This window comes from Gopherus flavomarginatus, chromosome 7 (genome assembly GCF_025201925.1).
Source record: "Gopherus flavomarginatus isolate rGopFla2 chromosome 7, rGopFla2.mat.asm, whole genome shotgun sequence".
Lineage (NCBI taxonomy): Eukaryota > Metazoa > Chordata > Testudines > Testudinidae > Gopherus > Gopherus flavomarginatus.
Window position 1 is genome coordinate 50,273,836 of NC_066623.1, and position 22,300 is coordinate 50,296,135.

Consider the following 22,300-nt stretch of genomic DNA (forward strand, 5'->3'; position numbering starts at 1 on the left):
TTAGCCAGCATGGGCAGGGATGGTGTCCCAAAAGCTGGGACTGGGTGACAGCAGACGGATCAATTTTACCTGTTTTGTTTATTCCCTCAGGATACTGAGCTAGATGGTCCTTTGGTCTGGCCCTGTATTGCTGTTCTTATGATCATTTTGGTCCTGTTTGTCCTTAAAAGTCTATTATTCATTAGTCATTATCTTCCTAGAAGTTAAAATACCATCTAAGGGAGGCAACTAACTCCAGGAATTACTGTGCCTCAGCTTTTAACCTGGCACGTTAGGTATAAATATTACATAAAAGTCAAGAATTATTCTCGTCTACAGGTTTCAGAGTACAGCCGTGTTAGTCTGTATCTGTAAAAAGAACAGGAGTGCTTGTGGCACCTTAGAGACTAAGAAATTTATTTGAGCACAAGCTTTTGTGGGCTACAGCCCACTTCATCGGATGCATAGAATGGAACATATAAGAGTGTGTGTGTGTGTATATATATATATATATATATATATATACACATATACATATACACACACATACACATACATACAGAGAAGATGCCATACCAGCTCTAAGAGGCTAATTAATTATGACCTGTTATCAGCAGGAAAAAAAAACTTTTGAAAGTTTTGTAACCATCTTGATTATTACTACAAAAGTTTTTTTCTCCTGATGATAACAGGTCATCCTAATTAATTAGTCTCTTAGAGCTGGTATGGCTTCTTCTCTGTATGTATATATATACACCCTTCTTACATGTTCCATTCTATCTGTCCGATGAAGTGGGCTGTATCCCTTAAAGCTTATGCTCAAATAAATCTGTTACTCTCTAAGGTGCCACAAGTACTCTAGCCTACAGCCATTCACTCTGGAAAACACAGCAAAGGGGGAGTTAAGGGCAAGGCTTGCAGAGTTAGACACCTGAGAACATATGACCACACAAATTCAGTGTAAAAGAGGATATTATTTAACGGGGTATTCACAGCACATACATCATACACACAATGCAATAACTACAGAGAGACGTGAACAAAATGCAAGGGACCCCTTGGCCGACTACGGAATCACCCGACTTCATGTTTTGTGCCGGACTTACACCATTTCTAGAGCAGGCTTTGAGAGGTCATGACGACAAACCCTTCAGCCCCACACAGGATGACTCTGCGCAAACGGGCAGTGAAGCCCAGGGCAGCAGCGGGAAGGCTCAGCGCTTTCTCCGGCGGGACGGGCGATGGGGGCAGGCTTGTCCGTCTCTGGCCCCTGTCGGCCCGAGCCCTGGCAGCCTGGCCTCCAGCGCGGGGGTCGGGCCTGCTCAAGGCGTGGGGCCTAGCCCATGTCCCCACCGGGTGGAGTGGGAGCAGGGCCCGGTGCAGGATGGACAGCAAGGACGAGCTGCCTTGGGAGGCCGCGCCGTGCCGCACCTCCCCTGCCCCTAGGCTCGCCCTACTCCGCTCCTGAGCGGAGCGCGACCCAGCACCCACCCCGTCCGGACCTCCCAGCTTTCAGCCCCTAGAGTCGCTCCCTGCGCGGCCACGGGCATCCCCTCCCCGAACCGCTCCCACCGGAAGTGGATGGTGCCGGTCGGGTTGCGTTCGGCAGCGGACCGGAAGTAACCTGGCAGTTCCAGTGGCGTTGCCCGGATGCTGCGCTGGCTGCTTCCGGCCACCTCAGTAGTAGAGGCCAGTCAGAGGGTGGCGGGTGGCAGCTGGCAGGCGGGGCGCGCGCGGGGCTGAGCAGCGGCTCCCGGCTTGGAGCGGCGCAGACATGGTGCTGCTGACTATGATCGCGCGGGTGGCGGACGGGCTCCCCCTGGCCGCCTCCATGCAGGAGGATGAGCAGGTGAGAGACCGAGACATCCCCCCCCCCCTCCCGGCCCCGAGACCCCCCCAGGCCCTACCCTCTCCCGGCCCAGAGCCCTCCAATTTACCCCCGCTCCAGAGACCCCCCGATTCCCCCTTTCCCGGCCCAGACCTCCCCCCCCCGCTCCTGACAGGTCTCCCCTCTCGCGGCACAGAAGTCCCCCCCCTCCCAAGCACCTTCTCCCGGCCCAGAGCCCCTAAGATCCTCCCCAGATTGCTCCTTTCTCTGTTCCGAGGGCTCCCCGTCCCGAGCCAGAGCCCTTCCCCAGGCGCACACTCCCTCTTCCTCGCCCAGAGCCCCCCTCAGACTCATATTCGTCCCAGGGGACACACGGAGGCTTACAAAGCAGACCCTAGGTGGGTTGGATTTGTGCCCTCAGAAGGCTGTGGTAGTGCTTGACTGTGCTGGCAAACGTGAGTTTCATGCAAGGTTGATGACATTTGGCACTGTTCTTCTTGCGCTGTGACCTCGTTGGAGACTAGACTCCCCCACCCCATGGCACCGAGAGAAAGACATGAAATAGAAATAGATGAACTAGTGTGTTAATGGGCAATTAGTCCACTGACAACAGAGTGAAGTATAGCCTTATAATTCTGGAACCTAACGGTACCTTTTTAATGTTAGTTGGAGCTCTTTTCCAATTCGGCAAGGCTACTTCTGTTATAACCAATTATAATACTCATTAACATCAAACCTACCCATAACCAGATTTACATTTTTGCCACCTTTTTATTGGCTGTTTACATTATACATTATTTAAATTAACACTTGCACCAGTGTTATTTTCAGACTATTAGTATAATCATTTTTATAAATGATATTTAAATTTTAAAATGTTTTATTAAAAATCCTGCTAAAACAGTTATAACCAAAACATAGCCACAACATAACTTTGGATCATGTTTTTGTTACCTTCAGTTTTTTTATTTTACTATTTTCAATTTATTTTTAGCTTCTTTTTTTTAAACTACCAGCTTTAATTTTTCATACCTGTCTACACTTAAGCTGACTTAATCCTAAACCTAATTTTGATTTAACCTATTTTATAGGCTACAGCAGACACAGCCTATATTGATTAAAAATCTTTTCTGTTGGGTAGGAGTGCTCCCTCCCCAAATGATACTATTTATGTGACAGAAGCATTCTTCCATCAACATAGTTGCATCTGTCCTGGGGGTTAGTTCAGTATAGCGATGTCAGGGGGGTGGTTTTTTCACACCCCTGCCTGATGTAGGTGTATAGACCAAGACTTATAGCTCTTGAAAAAGGTGGAGACTAGATTTGGCACCAAGATCTAGGGACCCCGCCTTCCCCCAACATCTAGACTCCGAGAGAGAGAGAGACCGTGTGTCTCCCCAGTATCAGTGAAGTTCCTAGAGAGCCTTCCAGCACTGAGATCCCAAAGTAGATCAAAACCAAGACCCACCCATCAGTGAGATTCTCACATACGTGCACACTTTTTTGAGGGAGCAAGCTAATACTCCTGGAGAGAGAGATCCTGGCAGTATGTCTTCACTGCAATGTAAGCCCAGGTTAGTAGAACTTAAGTTAGCAGACCCAGGATTTGTTAACTGAGGCTTGACCATCTATACGCAGTTGTAACCCCAGAAATTGTTGAACTTTGGGTCTCAGCTTGGGGCTCCAGCATCCACGCTACAGTATGCTGGTCTGAGTTTAACCACCCTTATCCCAGACTTCTTAGCACCCTCCCAAAATGTGTGTCCACTCTACTCCTTTGTTCCTGGTGCCACGTGGGAAAACTTGACTCTCCAGAGGACAAAGAAAGCTGGCCTGTGGGATTGTAGGACATTTTTGGCAGAGCGTGAATCTAGCAGGGCTGTGTCTACACTGCAAAGTAATAGGGCTTGAACCTTGTGTTCCAGTTTGACTCAGACGTGGACCCTTCACCCGTGGGGTACCGGGACCCAGGGTCCAAGTCCTGAGTTACTACTATTTGTGTGTAGACAGATGGGAGTGGAGTAGGCTTAAGCCTGAGTTCAAATCTGGAGCTGACACTGCAGTGTAGACATACCCCGTGAATCATGAACTCTTCCCCTCTCCCTCAGGGCAGAGAGACTGAAGCACCTTCTCTGGACCAAGATCCTCCACAAGAGATACTACACAAAACAAAACTCCCTAAGGGACCTTCTAAATGGGGACTGAGATATTCATCAGCGGTAGATTCCTGAGATTTACCTGCACCTACCACTTAGTTTGACTGTGTTCATTGACTTCAGATCCAATTCTGGTAAAATTGTTTGAGGTTAGCTATGGATATCATGTTAGTTTCCTTGTGGGAAAGGGCCTGTCTGTACCTTAAGAGGTTGTTGTATTGTTTGCAGTTCATTCTGCCATATGGTAGAACCATGCCTAATAGACTTTTTTCCCTTCTCAGTCAGGTCGGGACCTGCAGCAGTATCAGAGCCAAGCTAAACAGCTTTTCCGGAAGCTGAATGAACAGTCGCCTACCAGATGCACCCTAGAAGCAGGATCCATGGCTTTCCAGTAAGTATAACATGCTGTAGCGATTAAGGTGGAAAATGTAGGTATTCCAACCTACATCTATAGAAAACTGAAAGGTACTTCCAGGAGACATTGGAGGTATACTAGAAATTGGGCCACCAGAGAAGAGTAAGAGTCATCCCACCAGCCCATGGGAAACCTGTGCTCAGAGAGGGTGTTATTTTTTTATATCCTTTCAATCATTTAAAAATTTCATTTCTTCTCTAGCATTGTTAGACTTCATGCATTTGTCTCCAGTTCTTGTATTCTGCCACTCTCTTTTCTGTAGACTGCATATATTTGGTTCCCTTTAAGTTTTCTCTACAGGTTGTGCCTACTAATCATTCTAGCACTGTTGTCCTTTGGATTCTCAGAGGTTTATCAATATATTTTTTTAATAGTGAGACATTCCATCTATACTTAGGTTAGCATTACCACAGTTGATTCTTCCTATACAAGATTCTCTTCTCTCTCCATTCCACTATGGCCTATCTTTCATGTATCAGCCTTGCACTACAAGCTCATCTAATTTGTTGTTCGTTATTTCCCTGAATCTCCTCAGCATTTCTGCTCTCCAGCAAGCATTGTCCATATTTTATACACTTTTGTCTAGTATTATCATCCCAAAGTGTCTTAGCTGCATTTAGGTCATCCCTTTGAGTTCAGTGTCTGTCTCTAAAACCTTCCATAATGTTTGCCCTTTGCTTTCATTGTAAACCCTTCTAAGTTAGGTTCATCTGCAAATCTTACTGATGTACAACATAGTTCTAGCAGACTTGCTCAGAGTAAGCAGTGAGCTGGCAAAATCTGCAGGCAACACATCATCATATAGGTTAAGACCTGAGAAGACTGATATACTTCAGAGGGACCTAACCAAGCTAAGCAGCACAGTGTCAGTTGAAGTGAAATGTTTACACATTCAAAGCTATGCACATTGTAGGGAATAATTTTAACTCTGGCACCTCTTAGGTTCTAAACTAAAGATTGAAAACATTTGACTTGCTACCTTTAGAGAAGAGATTAATAAGAGGGGACATAAAAGTATACAAAATGATGGAAGTTATAGAGACGGTAGAGGCACCTCTAATCACTTTGTCTCATAACACAAAAACAAGGGAACAGCCAAGTAAACAAAAAAGTGGCAATGTCAAAACTGATATAGGAAATTGTTTTCAATGCAGTTAATTGCCACAAGATCTCATTGAGGGCAAGAAGATAGCAAGATTTTAAAAAATTGTACAGATAAAAATATCTAGAGTTAAAATATCTAGAGTTAAAAACCCTTGTTTGGAAGCACCCTCATGGCACAAAGCTAGTTGGGGCTTAGGAGGCAGCTTTCCTCAAGAGAGGTTTACTCATAATCACTTACTGCAGGTTTTTTCACTTTTCTCTAAAGCAGTCTGGAGCTGGCCATTGTTGGCAATAGGATGCTGGACTAGGTAGCCCACTGGTTTGATCCAGTCGGGCAATTCCTGTGTTGAGAATTTCTGTTCCCAAAGATGCTACTTGATACCTCTTTCCAGTTTGCAGTCAATCTGTCAGTCATTTGTTTCCATACCACAGTATTATCCAAACATCATTCTGACTTCCACTGAGATGCCTGGGGAAGATTATATCTAAATCATAGTAAAGCTCTTGCTATGTAGTGTCCATGGCTCTCTCTGCTTACCAAACTTATAACTATATCAAAAAAGGCTATCCAGTTTTTTGGTCACAGTTATTTATGAATCACAACCACCTTGCAGTGGCACCGATCTCATCAGAGCTGTTAAACTAAGAAAATTCAGCCAAGTGCTGTATTTCTCTGGGAGATCTTAGAGGGGCAGATGAGAGGTGTTGGAAGTGTTGTGGGTGAGTAGGCAGGGGAGGAGTACTTTGCCCTGTGAGTCAGCATTGAAGCAGTTCTTCAGCCAGCTGTTAAGGCAGGGGTGGGAAAACTACAGCCCGCAGGCCAGATCTGGCCCCTCAGGGCTTTGGATCTCGCCCACAGGATTGCCCCCTGTGGCGCCATGGGCCCCACGCTGCTCTGCAGAAGTGGCTGGCATCACGCCCCTGCAGCGCCCAAGTGGGGGGCTCCGTACATTGCCCCTGCCTCCAGGCACTGCCTCCTGCAGCTCCCATTGGCTGGGAATGGGGAACCGCAGCCAATGGGAGCTTCGGGAGGGGTAAGGACAGAGCACATGGAGCACTCCGCCTCACCCTCCCCTAGGGGCCGCAGCACTTCCTGGAGCAGCTGGGGCCGGGGACAGGGCAGGCCTGCAGGACAGGAGCGTGCCCTGCCCCCGGTGCATGCCGCTGCCACACCGGAGCTGCTTTAGGTAAGCGGCGCCGGGCTGGAGCCCGAACCCCTCCTGCACCCCGCCCCCTAACTCCCTGCCATAAGCCCCTGCCTGCACCTCACACCCCTCCTGCACCCCAACTCCCTGCCCTGAGCCCCCTCGTACACTCTGCACCCATTCACCCCAACTCCCTGCCCTGAGCTCCCCGCTGCACCCTGCACCCGTGTGCACCCCAACTCCCTGCCTTGAGCCCCCTGCCACACCCCACACCCCTCCTGCACCCCAACCCCTGCCCCAAGCTCACTCCCGCAGTCTGCACCCCTGCTCTGAGCCCCCTCCTGCATGCCGCACCCATCCTACACCCCAGCCCCCTTCCCTGAATCCCCCATACACCCCGCACACTTCCTCTAACCCAATCCCTTGCCCTGAGCCCCCTCCCACACCCGCACTCCCTCCCACATCCTGCACTCCCTGCCCCGGCCCTGCATACAATTTCCCCACTCAGATATGCCCCTCAGCCCAAACAGTTTGCCCACCCCTGTGTTAAGGGATGCAGATTGCTGTTGGTGCCATTTTTAGGATGAGACACAAAGTCACAGATTAAAACTAAAACTGATTTTTATTGTTCAACAAAAATTCTAATGAAACTTTTGATAATGCTAAATAAAAAAAAGATGTTTGAGATTTGGCCTAAAATAGTCCTATTTAGAGGCTAGTGCATTAGCTTGGCTGAGGAAAAAAATGTTCTTCGTTAACTGAAGTTCTAACTGCTTGAAAATAACATAGTGCAGAGTGAAAAATGCCATGACAGCTGTTGTGGAGCAAAGTGGAATGTGCACATCTCCAAATGTGCTGAGGTGTTAGTATGAATAGCCTTAAAACTGACAAAGTTTGAAGAAAATTTAGCTCTCACTGAGACCCAAAACCAAGTTTGAAGAATTTTCTTCGGCCATTTTAATGTTGGAGATTAAAGTAAAAAAGCCTTACAACCAACTCAGGCCTGGTATACACTATGTTACCGTTACCATGGCATGTGAGTATACACACTGATAGGTATGCAGGTGATGAGAGCCTATGCAGTCCTTTGGCTGATTAGTGTTGTAAGTCTTTAAATACACAGATTACTAGTTTCATTGAAAGGCAACCCATGGCCTTTGCCAGCTGGTGGCTCTTAAAGAAGTGGTTTTTTTCTCTTTCTTAAAATAAATATAAAATATTAAAATATAAGAAATTAAATTCCAAAAGTATATTAATTAAGGTTGCACAGATAAACCTTCAGAAATCAAGAATGCAAAAAGTTAAAGGTGGCCAACTGTATCTCTTTCCTCTTACATATGTGCATTTCAAAAAGGGCTAATTACATGCTTTTATACTGTGTTAAAATTTATGCTTAAGTGTTAATGCAGTGTTTAAGTTGAGAAATCAAGCCGTTTTGTGAGAAAATTTATATTACAGTTAATCTGGATTGGCAGTGCTATGCAGCATTGGAAATCTGTGTGCTTTCTCTACTGATATAGAAAACTTGGAATCTGAAACAGCTAATATCACAAAGGGAGTAAAAACAGCTCTGGGAAACATGGAAAGCAAGGCAAGAGAGCTCAGATCAAAACCGGCTGCCCTAAAGCATGATGGTGTGGTTGTGCATATGACAGGAGACCGTGTCAGAGAGAAGATACTGTACTCTAGCTTGCTTTTATATGCCTCATAGGAGATTATCCCTATCTTAAAAAGTTTTTGTTTTAAAATATGTTTTCTCATATTGCTTTTTGGATCCTGAAAGATTATGGATTGCTCAAGCTCTTGATAATGTTTTGAGGTAACTGTGAGTTATGCTGGGAGGGATCCAGTATGTGTGCTGGGTTGCTAGTCATACCAGAACACTGAAGACAAGGATAAAAAATGATCGGTTGGCTAGCACTGTTTTGGAACATACTGTAGAAACTGGGTCATGGACTGATGTAGAAAAAGTTAGGGGCTTTCTTAGGGAAATCAAAAAGCTAATTTGTGAGTATATTCTATTCCATTGTGGACAGTGATGACTACACTCTTACTGTTCAAGGCGAACTCTGTTGTCGTTTGAGGCTTTTTACTAAAGCTAGGAAGTACCATGTTGGGAGTGCAACAAAAACAGATAATCCTGGCTTCTCTGTCCAAAAATTAATTCTTGAATGTGGCAAATTTGAAGGGTTTAAACATTTTTTGGTCTCTAAAGGCTAAGCTGAGGAAAAATCAGATCCGTATGCTTGAAGCTGCTGTTGAACATATGGCTACCAGGTTTACCAGGCTATTGTATGGTTTCAAAACTTTGATTCCACACAGCAGCCTAGTGATTGCCATAATGGGCCAATTCTTTTTTCAGTGTACAAATTAACAGCGTGCTAAATCACTACATATAGGTGTTAAGTAAAAAGAAAAGGAAAGGTGATTTACAAGTTACATTTAAAGCCAATAAATTTATAATAGTGCATATGCATGATGAAAATTTTGAACCCCTAGGCAACCTGCCTTAGAGGTTATATTGTTATTGATGGGACTATGTCCTCATTGTCTTGTATCACTGTGGTGCTACAATACGAGTTTTCCACAATTATTTAAATTAAAACAAGCCCCCGAACACACACATGTGCTTTGTTGGATACCATGACTTGGGCTATTCAGTTATATCTGCATCCAGTGTAGATGACTTTCAGCCCTCTCTGGTATGCTGTGCTACTGGCTGGAAGAGGAACAAACATGGTAATAGACGTAATCACAGTGAGCATTCAACAGCAGGCAGCACTAGGTAGTGGAGGAGTTAGAAAGTGCTATTCAGTTTATTCAGATCTAAATCTCAAAATCCAATGGATTTCATCGATTCAGATTTGTTCTTGAATTAGAAATAAAATACATGTTCTCTGTTCTGGCATGGGAGCTCAAACTGACACTAACGTAAGGACAAAACTAAACTTGCAAGAACAAAAGATAGACATGAAAAAAGGGATGGGGGGAGGGAGATTAAACCCTGGCTCATTAATCAAAAAGAAAACAAGTGGAATGCAGCCAAGTGCCATTAAGCAGTTACACCAGCTAGTATATTTCATCTTAACCTACATGTGAATGAGGCCACAGCCTGAAAATTGACACAATCACACTTTCTTGTCAGATAACAAAACCTGAAGTCTCAGCGGCCCATGGACAAGCAGCGTTTTTGTTTCTCAGCTTGCCTCTGTGAGGCTTTGTGTATGGGAAATGGAGTCCCATGCCTAAAACTCACCCAGGGTGGATTTTGGGGTGCCCCAACTAGTCTCCTAGGGCTGTGCAGGGCTGACCACCTATCTGATGATTGCCAGGGGACTGATGCAGTTCTGAATCTCTGTAGGAGATGCCACAATAGTCTTCTCTCCCTCTTTCTCCCTCCCCTCCCCTTTTCCTGCTGACCTTCCGGAAAAGATGCATGCTCCTGTGCACTATATAACATATCCTCTCCCCTATATATTATGGAGCTGCCCTACTGGGTCAGACCATGGTGCATCTTGGTCAGTATCCTGGCTCCAACAGTGGTCTGTACCAGAGCTTGAGGGGGAGTATACAGAGCGGAGCAATTACAGAGTGATCCACCCCATCTTTCACTCCTGGCTTTTTGTAGTCAGAGGTTAGGGTCGCCCTGTATATGCAGTTGCCTTCCTGACTGTTTTGGCTAATAGCCATTGATGGACTTATCCTTGATGGACCTACCCAGTTCTTTTTTTGAACCGAGTTTTAGTTTTGGCCATCACAATACTCTGTGTCAATCAGTTCCACAGGTCAGTTGTGTGTCATGTGAAGAACTTTCTCTTGTTTATATTAAACCTGCTCCCTGTTAATTTCATCACCTGAGCCTTGGTTTTTATATTATGGAAAAGGCTAAATAATACTTCTCTGCGCTCACTTTCTCCATGCTTTTCATTTTATAGACCTCTATCATATCCCCCGAATCATCTCTTTTCTGATCTTTTTTAGTCTCTCCTCATACAGAAGCCATTCCCTACCCTTGATCATCTTTGTTGCCCTTTTCTGTACCTTTTCCAGTTCCACTACATCCTTTTTGAGATAGAATTCAAGGTGTGGATTTAAATAGTGAGATTATGATAATATCTAACTTATTTTCTTTCCCTTTCCTAATAGTTCTTAACATACTGTTAAGCTTTTTTACTGCTGCTGCTGTACATTAAGCCGAAGTCCAGGGTGATGCCAAGATCCTCCTTGAGTGAGAACAGCTAATTTAGAACCCAACATTTGGAATTATTTTTTCCAGTGTGCATTACTTTGCGCTTACCAATGTTGAATTTAATCTGCCGTTTTGTTACCAGAAAGGGCACGGGACTGTAGTGCCTACTTCCTTCAGATGACAGAATGTCAGCAGGAAGAGGGGAATGTCCCTTATTCTGCTAAGTCCAATATCAGGACTTTTTAAAACAACAACCAAAAACACTAAGGAAATTCCCAGGCAAAACTTTGTTAAAATGAAGTTAAAAGCCTTTGGCAGGGATTGAACCCAGGATCTGAAGCCTCAATAACACTAGTTAGGGAAAAGAAAAGAGAAACTAAGGCATTCAGAAAGACTTAAAATGAAGCCTAACGTGTAAAACTGTGGAAATTCAGTCATAGTACTTTCAGTAGAGTAACTCTGTCCTAAGCAATGCACCGAGAACCTGAAACTTAGACTACAATATCCATCCCAAACAAACAGTTCGTCTTAGCAGGGGATGCTAGAGCTAGACTGTAGTATGCTGATTTGTGCCAACTCAGCTGCCTTCGTGGCTATGAAGTCCAAATAAAAATGCTTTACAATGTCCTGGTAAGATGAACTTGCTGAAAGGAGTCATTCCCCACTCCTCATTAAGGGCTCCAACCTGCCAGGCATTGCATGCTCTCATGACCTTGCAGGGTCAGGCCTAGGATTCTGCATTCCAGCCAATCATCCAATATGATGTCTCATATAAATTCTCCTAGGAGGGTGAGTAGATGGAGATTATGGTATTTGCAGAGGAAAAGGAAGAGTTAGTGCAGTGACAAGTTATCCCAGTATTGGGGAGACATGTATGAAGCCTGCTGTGCGATACCTGGTATGCTTTTGAGTGTAGTATAATAATAAACCCAAAGGCTGGAACACTCCACCACAGATAATGAAATATGGGAAAGGGAAAAGTGGTGTCTTACAGGGGCAGGGTTAAAATTTGTCTGGTTTGTTCTCTTCCAGTTATGTTATTGAGAAAGGGGTGTGTTACCTGGTGTTGTGTGAGGCCACCTTCCCCAAGAAGCTGGCCTTTGCATATCTGGAGGATTTGCATTCCGAGTTTGATGAACAGCATGGAAAGAAGGTGCCGACGGTCTCCAGGCCTTATTCCTTCATTGAGTTCGGTGAGGTCCTTCCCCTTGAGACTAATTAATAAACATCTTGTTTGTTTGGCCACATTAGCCTCTCCCAGCTCAGGCCATGGAACTTACCACTGACAGTGGAGAAATCTGGTGTTCTCTATGAGCCAGGAATGCCAGGTATGTGAATGGAGAAATAGTAGGGGAAATGGAAAATTTCCTACAATCCAACTTTCTGCTTTTAAGTCTTGGCTTTTTCTTGTTACCATTCGTGTGCACCTTGCTCACTCTCTCTGCAATGCTCTGCACTGTGTTAGCCCAGAAAAAGATAGATAGCACTGGATGCTCATGCTCCATTGGCAGCCATATTGTTACTCTAGGCAGCAGTTCTCTCGATTGTGTTAAAGGGTGGGAAGCAAATCAGCAAACTTCCTCTCACTTGAGGTCACATGGACAATGTGGGGACTTCCAAAACAGCCCTCAGCTGTACTTTTATGGCAGTATTGGAGAGGTGTGGGAAGTGGATGTGAAGCATGGTGGAGCCAACACTTATTAAGCATCTGAGCTAATTGGCTAACCTCTGAGCTAATTGGCTTCAGATGTACATGTCCTCTTTTAGGTGGCCTGTTCTTATAAGTCCAAAGGGCACCCATCCTGTCAACTGCTTTGTCCCTGGTGAAGGCACGCAGGATGCAGCATGCTCTAAAACAAGTCATCAGTGCTCCTTGTGTCTGTTAGGGGAGGAAGAGGTTGTTAAGTTGCCCTTGGGGTATGCTGTCATGAGGTTGGGTGGTTGGGATCTACTCAAAGCAGGGTAATAGGTGTGGTGGTGGGTGCAGTTTTGGAGGGAAAGAGGTGGAGGCTGGCTCGAGGGATGTTCTCGGCATGACAGGCAGGAAGTGCTGGGAGGAAAAGTTTTACATGTTGACAACCACCTTTTGTTCCAGACACTTACATTCAGAAAACCAAAAAACTCTACATTGACAGCCGGGCAAGAAGGAACTTAGGCTCCATCAATACAGAGTTACAGGATGTGCAGAGAATCATGGTGGCCAACATTGAAGAAGTCTTACAGCGAGGAGAGGCGCTCTCAGGTACATGGAGTTCAGCTTTTGAAACTCCTTCCTCTCTCTGAAGGTGGCTGGCAGCAGATGGCTGAGGGAAAGATTCTGAGACTGGGTGGCAAAGAGGGCCTCCTGAATCAATATTGCCTTGTAGTGTGTATGTCTGGCTGAAAGTGCATTTTCATTTGTCTGATCTACAAAGGCTAAGATTTAGTAAGGGGTTTAAAAGTCAAGATTTAGTAAGGGGTTTAAAAGTCATGGACAGGTCACAGGCAATAAATAAAAATTCACGGCCCGTGACCTGTCCATGGTTTTTACAGAAATACCCGACTAAACCTCTACTGTTGCTTCTGGCCCTGCTTGAGTGCTGGGGATTCGCTGCCCCTCGGCTGCTGCTCCTGGGGACTGCTCACCAGATGGCCTCTGGGCACCCCTGGGGCCACTGCACCAACTGCCCCAGGACCGCTGCTTGGGTGCTCCCCAGAGCCAGCCACACTGGCCACTGTTCTAGCAGTCCTCAGAGCCGGCTGCCTGGGGCCTCCCGAGCAGCAGGCGGTGCGGCTGGCCCCAGGGACTGCCAGAGCAGCTGGCCCCAGTGGTCACTCCAGCAGCGGCAGGTGCAGCTGTCCCTGGGGTGGCCCTGAAGTCAGCCACACCAGCTGCTGCAGAAGATGTGGAGATTGCAGAAAGTCACGGAATCCGTGACCTCTGTGAAAGAATCACAGCCTTAATCATAAACCGTCTGGCAATTTGTAACCCTACTCTGGGAGGAGCCAAAGCCCCTTGTGGGTTTGGGGCTGTTCTTGTCCTGTGAAGATGAATGCTGGTGTCGTGTGTCAAGGACAGGAGTGATGTATGCTAGTGTTTTGAAGGTGCTGGTGAAGTTACTGTTGTCCCTTCTGTTTGGGGAGGTAAACAGTTTATATTGCATTGTGTTGTGGCTTGGCTAACAAGCTTAATGTAGGAATCCTTCAGAACATGAGGAATGGAGGATGCACAATAAATCAGATAAAGCTCCAATAGAGCTGCTGCTATTATTTATGAACACAATACAGCGGGAGTGTCTTGCTACTGTTAATCCTGCAATTAATCTGCTTCCACTTTCTCTTCCTTAACAGCTTTGGATTCCAAGGCCAACAACTTGTCCAGTTTGTCCAAGAAGTACCGTCAGGATGCAAAGTACCTTAACATGCGTTCCACGTATGCCAAACTGGCAGCTGTAGCTGTGTTTTTTATCATGTTAATAGTCTATGTGAGGTTCTGGTGGCTGTGAGATGTTGGCAGTCACTGGAGAGGGAGAGCCTCTAGCATGGCAGGTATATGTGTGCAGCACACTTTGTTCACGAGGATGTGCATTAGAATCCACACAGGACTGTCACCTTTAAGGGTGTGTCCTGAAAATGATACCTGAGTACTACACTGCTTAGTGAATCTTAATCATAGGTATAAAGTCTTCTTGGTGGACTAGAGGCTTTTCCTATGAGGCACTAAACATTAGGAACTCTGTAGATTGTGGCCTCCCAGTGTACTAAACTCGTTAACAGTGCTGTTTGATGTGTCCTGGAGCAGTTAATCAGTGAAGTTTATCCTAATCAGGCAGTACTGGCAATAGTCACTTCTTCCTCCCTTTTAAAAAGTAGCTCTAGTGAGAAATGGACTCTAATGAACATTCCTTGTGTCAGCAATGTTTACTTGTCTAGAATCTGGGCCTGCATTTGCTTTTTTAAAACAAGACTCCCTTGTTTGAAGGCTGATTCTGCACTGTACATATTGTAATGGCTTTCACCCATGTCAAACTAGCTATTGTTGGATTTTCATTGTCTGACATCTTTGCTTGTTAAATTTTCAATTGCTTTAGGAATAAATGGATATTAAATTATGCCTTAAAATTACATTATATTTAGTCTTAGGAGAGACAGTGAAAGGCGACTATCACTGACTTCTACAAAATTAAACTACTCGTTTGTAAATCTCACTTTCCTGGCAGTTGTGTATAAGCGCTTGTTTTAACGTGACTCAGAACAGTCTGTAGGTGTAATTAAAAAGGAACTGGCCCAGGCACAATGCAAACAATTTCATCTCTGTTTTCCTGCCATCTATCTATCTCCAGAATCATTGCATTATTTCTTCCCCTCTGTAAACATTTTTTATTCCTCAAACAAGTGTATCACTACCGCTAGCATTCCAGCACTTGCAAACTACCCTACAGAAATAGCCCAGTGTGTGTGATGAAGAAAGAGTAGAATATTTATTTAAAGAAACATTTCCATTTCAAGTTTCTGTGAGTTTGGTGATAGAGTATTTTAATAGTACAGAGTTTTAAAAACTATGATCCCTTGTTAATGTCCTGTTCTCCCTATGAGCAACCTCTCTCTACTTCTTTTGGCAAGATCTAACTGTAGCTGAAGATCAATTCATATTGTGGGGCTACAGCATTTAATTTCTTAACTTGTTTCTCACTAAACAATGTAAATAGTTCCATCATGATTTATTTATTTATTTATTTATTTTTAATTTTTGTTTTTTGGTCCAAGTGCTAGAAACTTTGCCTTGCCTATTAGGCTTTGGTTTTTTTAATCAATGCTCTATACAGGCATCCCACACCTTTTCCACAAAAAGATGTCTGTTTCTGTCATTATCTAGCAAGTGAACACTCTCATAGAACAGACAGAACAGAAGGAAAAATTCAAAGTTCCTCAGCACCTTCAGAAAACACTTAATTTGCTGCAACTCTGAAAGTGTAAGCTGTAACCAAGATGGTCTCCTGCAGTAAGGTAGGACATAGGAGCGAAAAGAAGCCTAAGTGACTCCCCTCTCTTCCTCTTGCAGGCAGGCAAATAGGCAGCTAAAATTTGTCTGCGGATCTACTTGCAAACCTGATTTGTCAGTTAGTCTCATCTTCTGATTTTTGCATGATGTTTCCATTTGTTTATTTGTAGAGAGCTGTACTTTTAAATTCTTAAGTTGTGTCCCTGACAGATGAATGTACAAATGATGTAGGTCTGTGTGTAACTTAGGTACTGAAAGGTGAGCAGACACCACATCTAGATTCTGTAATAACCTGTAGGGAGTAAAAAAAACTCTTGCAGTGAATGGCAGCTCAGTGAGCAGTTGCCTGCGGCAGCCCCAGTGTCACAGTGAAATAAACACTTGCAAAAGTTCATTTCCTTTAGTGTGGAGTTTCCTGTCTATATGTACAGTGTTTTCATAAAACACCCTCTCCTTCCTTCTCACGGTCCAATTTGTTCTGGGATAGAACTAGGCAAAGGCCACTTGGTAAATGCTGTATTAATGGAGTAGGCTTATACCTAGAGTGGAACATGCTGGGCTCAATTTTTCGCCTGTAGGTTGGGTCGAGTATGGCAAATGCCATTGTCCTTTTCTAGCCTCTAGCGGGAAAGCAGGAATGCTTCTAATGTTACCTGTTACAGGTGGGCCCAAGGCCTGCCTTTGGGACCATAAATGCTTGTGGAGGTAACATATGCAGCTGCAGATAATTTGTATAGCCTTTTGCAGCTTAGGTAGGTCTCGGCCCTGCGAAGCTGAGTATTAATTAATACAGCAAGCTAGTCAGTGCCCTATGCATTCCATGGCTTTGAATTTGGTGAAGAATCCATCCCTTGCTATAGAACTGTACTCGGAATTTGTTTTCATTTTTTAAAATATTGTTCCTAGCCCTTTCCAAGGTACAGACCATCTTAAAAACAGGCTGCAGCTAGAGTGCCCTGTAGTGTGACAGTGCCTCAGACCAGTGTCCTGTGTGGGAGGGATCAGTGCCAGATGCTGCAGAGAAAGTTACAGGAAATCCTGAAGTTGATGGTTGTGGAATAATCTACAACCACAAGGGGGAGAGGTTTTGCCTTCCCCCAGCAGTTGTCAGTAAGTTTATGCTATGAAGCCTGAGTGTTTATGTCCTTTCTGATTTTGTGATCGGTTAACTGAACTGTGCATGTTCTCATTAAACATTTTCAATTTTTTTTAATACTAAGATTTTGACAATAATATGTAATGCAATGCATTCTAAATGCTAATTGTGCATTGTTTTAAATTGGCTGCCTCCGACTTGATTATATGTCCCATAAGATGGACTCCACTCCAACACTGCCCTGCCTTCAGTCCAAAGCAGAGGCATTCTGGGAGTTGTAGGCCTCACATCAAGAAGTGCTGGGAGGATGAGCAGTATGGAAGCAGCTCCCTTACCTCAGGGCAGGAGACAGCAAGGTGGGGGAGCTTTGGCTCTCCAGTCAAAGGCTGGGAAGAGGCCTGGACAGCAACCAGTCAGAGAAGGTCACTTGCGCATCATCACAGAACCTTCAAGTAGCCAGAACTGGAACCTGGCACCAGGTTTTCCTGAAGTACCCTGAGGAGGGGGTATAGTCTGGGTAGAGATCCAGAGATGGAGACATCTTGGGTCTGGTTTACACCTAAAATTTAGGCCAATTTAGTGACATTGCTCAGGGCTGTGAAAAATGTCATGCCTTCTGTGATGTAGTTAGGTCAACCTAATCCCCATGGCCGATACAGCTAAATTGATGGAAGAATTCTTTTGTTGACCTTCTTACCCCCTGTCAAAGTGGGTAGATTTACTATAACAATGGGGAAAAACCTTTCTGTTGCTTTAGTATCTATACTACAGCAGCATAGCTGTGCCACTGTAGTGCTTGTAGCATAGACGTATCCACAGAGAGAAGCGAAGGTTGTAGCCCAAGCAAAGAAAAGCAGAGGGCTTTTCGGGCCAGATCAGATGCCTGCTTCATTACCTTGGGCCAAAGGTGGGAGCTCCCCTTTGTCTTGAGAAACCATCAGAGGGCCCAGCTGTCACTGCAGAAAGGGGAAAAGACCTGGAGAATGTTTGAGAGATTAAACCAACTTAACAGTGAGGGAAGCAGAAACAATAGCCATGCTCCCCAGGTAAGACATTCCTTTTACTCCCATGGTCCCCATGCTCTTTGCTAAGAGGGTCAATAGGAGACCCTCACTTACTTTCTCTATGCTACTCTTTTTTTTTATATCTGTATCTTAGCTGCTCTTATTAGTTTCTTCTCCTAACTAGTTGCAGTCTTTTTCTGTTGAGGGGTCTGTCTCTCAGGCTTCGTCTACACTCCAATTAGACACCCACGGCTGGCCAGTGCCAGCTGACTCAGGCTTGTGGGACTTGGGCTAAGGGGCTGTTTAATTACGGTGTAAAGGTGTCTTTACTCCTTTCGAAATACTGAATTAAGATAAGTTCAGTTTGTTATATTCTGTCCATTTCTCTCTCCTCCCACAGAGCTTAGGATATTCTGCTGTTTAGTTTAAGGAGGGAAGCCATACTGCTTTACAGGTTCAGTTTTGTTTGATAAGAATCTAACTCAAATTCCATCACATCCCATATACCACAAAGTCAGCCAAAAGAGGAGGAGACTCAGACTTTGAGCTTAGTTTAGTATGTCAATACAGAAAATACCATTTTTAGCAACTTGTGGCCAGACTTTCCTTGGTCAATCTCAACTTCCAAAGATGACGTGTCAGTCGGCCACTGTGTGTCACTGAGACATTGCCTGGGCTACCAGCTTCCCAAGACTCGCATACAATTTATTCAGAGGAACAACAGGAATAGGCTCATCCATTTAATAAATGCCTGTCAGTGGTAAAGCCAGATGACATTAATCAGTTTCTTAGGGGAACCTATGACCCATTTCATGGTACGCACAGAACATTTTGACATTTGCCTTAATATTTGGCAAGTCAGTACACTTGATAAATTTCAGATGCAGTCATTCCAGACCAAACTGCTTTGCTATCCTGTCTGCAAAGCTTCTTCCCAAGTTTCTTTGGCAATGGGAGAGTCCGGGCTGTAGAGGAGGGAGGAGTGAGGGGAAGCAGGGCAGGGGTTATTTTCTTTTCTAAACAATGTGTCTGATTTGGTAGCTCAGAGATTGCACAAGGCCCTGCTGTTGTAAAGCCAGAGCATACAAGGCACATTTCTCAACCTTTGCATGGAAGCTACTGTGCAAACTGTTCAATGGTGAGTTATCCTCACTTGTTAAAAATGTATGCCTTAATTCCAGCAGGGGGCAGTACTGTCACAGCAAAGGACACCAATTGTGCTTTCACTTCATTGGAATTAGAAGTTCCTCCTCCATTACCATCTCTCTCGGGAAGGAAGTTACTCCTGGCACACTGTGTAGGTTTGAGGGGACACAGGGAAGTAGCTGATCACACTTAATGAGGGACTCCTGTACTAGTTAAGAGGCTTCCATCTACTGTATAATTTCTAAGTTTCGTTTACCAGCATCCTGAGCTGTAGTCTCTTGTTAGATGAGAGAGTCCTGCTCCAGTATCAGATCTTCTTCCCGGGTGAGTACTTAGACCATGATCAAATGGCCTCTTGTCTTTGATCAGCTAAGCAGATCTCCTTTGGTCTTGACTTTAACACATTTCCCAGACCATGAGTCATTCTTGTAGCTCTTCTCTGAACCTTCTTCCAATTTTTTCAACATTGTTTCTAAGTGTTGACCCCAGACCTGAACATAGGTTTCACCATAGCCATATGCAGAAGTAATATCTTGATGTTGCCCTGTTTATATATCCCAGGATTATGTTAACCCTTCTTGCCACAGCATCACCTGGGGAGCTCATGATGTCTTGTTTGTCCACTGTGACCTCTAAATCCTTTTCAGTGACTGCATTCATTCCAGAGTGCAGTCCCTCATCTTGTAAGTAGAGCCTGTGCTCTTTGTTCCTGAATGTATGAGCTTGCATTTCAGTATATTAAGATTAGGGTTGTTGATTAATTGCAGTTAACTCACATGATTAATTCAAAAAAATTAATTGCAGTTTTAAGCTCACTATTAAACAATAGAATACCAATTGAAATTTATTTTTTTCTACATTTTCAAATATATCGATTTCAGTTACAACACAGCATACAAATTTGAAGTGCTCACTTTATTATTTTTTATTACAAATATTTGCACCGTAAAAGTGGCAAACAAAAGAAATAGTATTTTTCAGTTCACCTCATACAAATACTGTAGTGCAATCTCTTTACTGTGGAAGTGCAATTTACAAATGTAGATTTCTTTTGTTACATAACTGCACTCAAAAACAATGTAAAACTTTATAGTCTACAAGTCCACTCAGTCATACTTCTTGTTCAGCCAATCACCAAGACAAACAAATTTGTTTACATTTACTGGAGATAATGCTGCCCACTTATTATTTACATCACCTGAAAGTAAGAATAGGAGTTCTCATGGCACTTTTGTAGCTGGCATTGCAAGATATTTATGTGCCAATTTTGCTAAACATTCGTATGCCCCTTCATGCTTCGGCCACCATTCCAGAGGGCATGCTTCCATGCTGATGATGCTCGTTAAAAAAATAATGCATTAATTAAATTTGTGACTGAACTCCTTGGGGAGGTTTTTTTTTAATAAATAACCCACATTCTGCCATATATTTCATGTTATAGTAGTCTCGGATGATGACCCAGCACACGTTGTTTGTTTTAAGAACACTTTCACTGCAGAAGCAGCAAAGAATCCTGTGGCACCTTATAGACTAACGGACGTTTTGGAGCATGAGCTTTCGTGGGTGAATACCCACTTCCTCAGATGCATGCCCAGAAGTGGGTATTCACCCACGAAAGCTCATGCTCCAAAACGTCCGTTAGTCTATAAGGTGCCACAGGATTCTTTGCTGCTTTTACAGATCCAGACTAACACGGCTACCCTCTGATACTTTCACTGCAGATTTGACAAAACATAAAGGAAGTACCAATGTGAGATTTCTAAAGACAGGTAGAGCACTTGACCCAAGGTTTAAGAATTTGAAGTGCCTTCCAAAATCTGAGAGAGACAAAGTGTAGAGCAGGGGTAGGCAACCTATGGCACGTGTGCCAAAGGCAGCACGCAAGCTGATTTTCAGTGGCACTCACACTGCCTGGGGCCTGGCCACTGGTCCTGGGGGCTCTGTATTTAAATTTAATTTTAAATGAAGCTTCTTAAACATTTTAAAGCCTTATTTACTTTACATACAACAATAGTTTAGTTATATATTATATACTTATAGAAAGAGACCTAAAATCATTTAAATGTATTACTGGCATGCAGAACCTTATGAAGACTTGGCACACCACTTCTGAAAGGTTGCCAACCCCTGGTGTAGAGCATGCTTTCAGGAGTCTTAATAGGACAACACTGCAATGCAGAAACTACAGAACCCGAACCACCAAAAAAGAAAATCAACCTTCTGCTGGTGGCATCTGACTCAGATGGTGAAAATGAACATGTGTCGGTCTGCATTGCTTTGGATGGTTATCGAGCAGAACCTGTTATCAGCATGAACGCATGTCCTCTGGAATGGTGGTTGAAGCATGAAGGGACATACGAATCTTTAGTGTATCTGGCACACAAATATCTTGCGACTCCAGCTACAAAAGTGCCATGTGAACACCTGTTCTCACTTTCAAGTGACATTGTAGCCAGCAGCGGAGGGATAGTTCAGTGGTTTGAACATTGGCCTGCTAAACCCAGGGTTGTGAGTTCAATCCTTAAGGGGGCCATTTAGGGAACTGGGGTAAAAATCTGTGTGAGGATTGGTTCTGCTTTGAGCAGGTAGTTGAACTAGATGACCTCCTGAGGTCCCTTCTAACCCTGATATTCTATGATCTGCAAATGTAAACAAACTTGTTTGTATTCACAATTGGCTTAACAAGAAGTAGGAATGAGTAGACTTGTAGGCTCTAAAGTTTACATTTTTATTTTTGAATGCAGGTTTTTTTACATAATTCTACATTCATACATTCAACATTCATGATAGAGATTGCACTACAATACTTGCAATGGAGGAATTGAAAAATACTATTGTTTTACAGTACAAATATTTGTAATAAAAAATAAAGTGAGCACTGTACACTTTGTATTCTGTGTTGTAATTGAAATCAATATATTTGAAAATGTAGAGAACATCTAAAAATATTTAAATAAATATTGTTTAATCATGCAATTAATCACAATTTTTTTAATTGCTTGACATCCTAATTAAGATGCATGTTGTTTGACTGTGCCCAGTGTACCAAGTAATTCAGCTGGCTCTGTATCAGCCACTTTCCCTCCTTATTTAGCACCCCACTAATCTGACAACATGCAAACTTTATCAGCAATTCTTGGTTTTCTTCCAGATCACTGAAAAAATTAAATATTGGGCTCAGAACCAATCCCTGCATGTCCCTGCTAGAAATACACCCACATGTTTTCAGTTCCAGCAGTTAATTAGATGCTAATACT

General features: G+C 43.9%; 1 protein-coding gene across 2 annotated transcripts; it reads left to right on the forward strand.

Moving 5' to 3' along the window:
- The first annotated feature begins 1,487 nt into the window (after positions 1-1,487).
- SEC22B (SEC22 homolog B, vesicle trafficking protein) lies at positions 1,488-15,003 on the forward strand. Of its 2 annotated transcripts, none has more exons than XM_050963420.1 (5): positions 1,488-1,828; positions 4,245-4,354; positions 12,068-12,144; positions 12,912-13,058; positions 14,147-15,003. In XM_050963420.1, exons 1-5 carry the CDS (start codon positions 1,754-1,756, stop codon positions 14,299-14,301), a joined length of 564 nt encoding a protein of 187 aa, XP_050819377.1. In that variant the 5' UTR covers positions 1,488-1,753; the 3' UTR covers positions 14,302-15,003. The 2 variants fall into 2 exon arrangements, with proteins under 2 accessions (XP_050819377.1, XP_050819376.1); XM_050963419.1 differs by lacking the exon at positions 12,068-12,144 and adding an exon at positions 11,849-12,009 and having other exon boundaries at positions 1,502-1,828.
- The last annotated feature ends 7,297 nt before the right edge of the window (positions 15,004-22,300 follow it).

Coding starts and splice junctions, on each gene's coding strand:
- SEC22B (XM_050963419.1), top strand. CDS start 1,754: ATGGTGCTGCTGACTATGATCGCGCGGGTGGCGGACGGGCTCCCCCTG. Junction 4,355..11,848: donor GCAGGATCCATGGCTTTCCA/GTAAGTATAACA, acceptor GTTCTCTTCCAG/TTATGTTATTGAGAAAGGGG. Junction 13,059..14,146: donor GCGAGGAGAGGCGCTCTCAG/GTACATGGAGTT, acceptor CTTCCTTAACAG/CTTTGGATTCCAAGGCCAAC.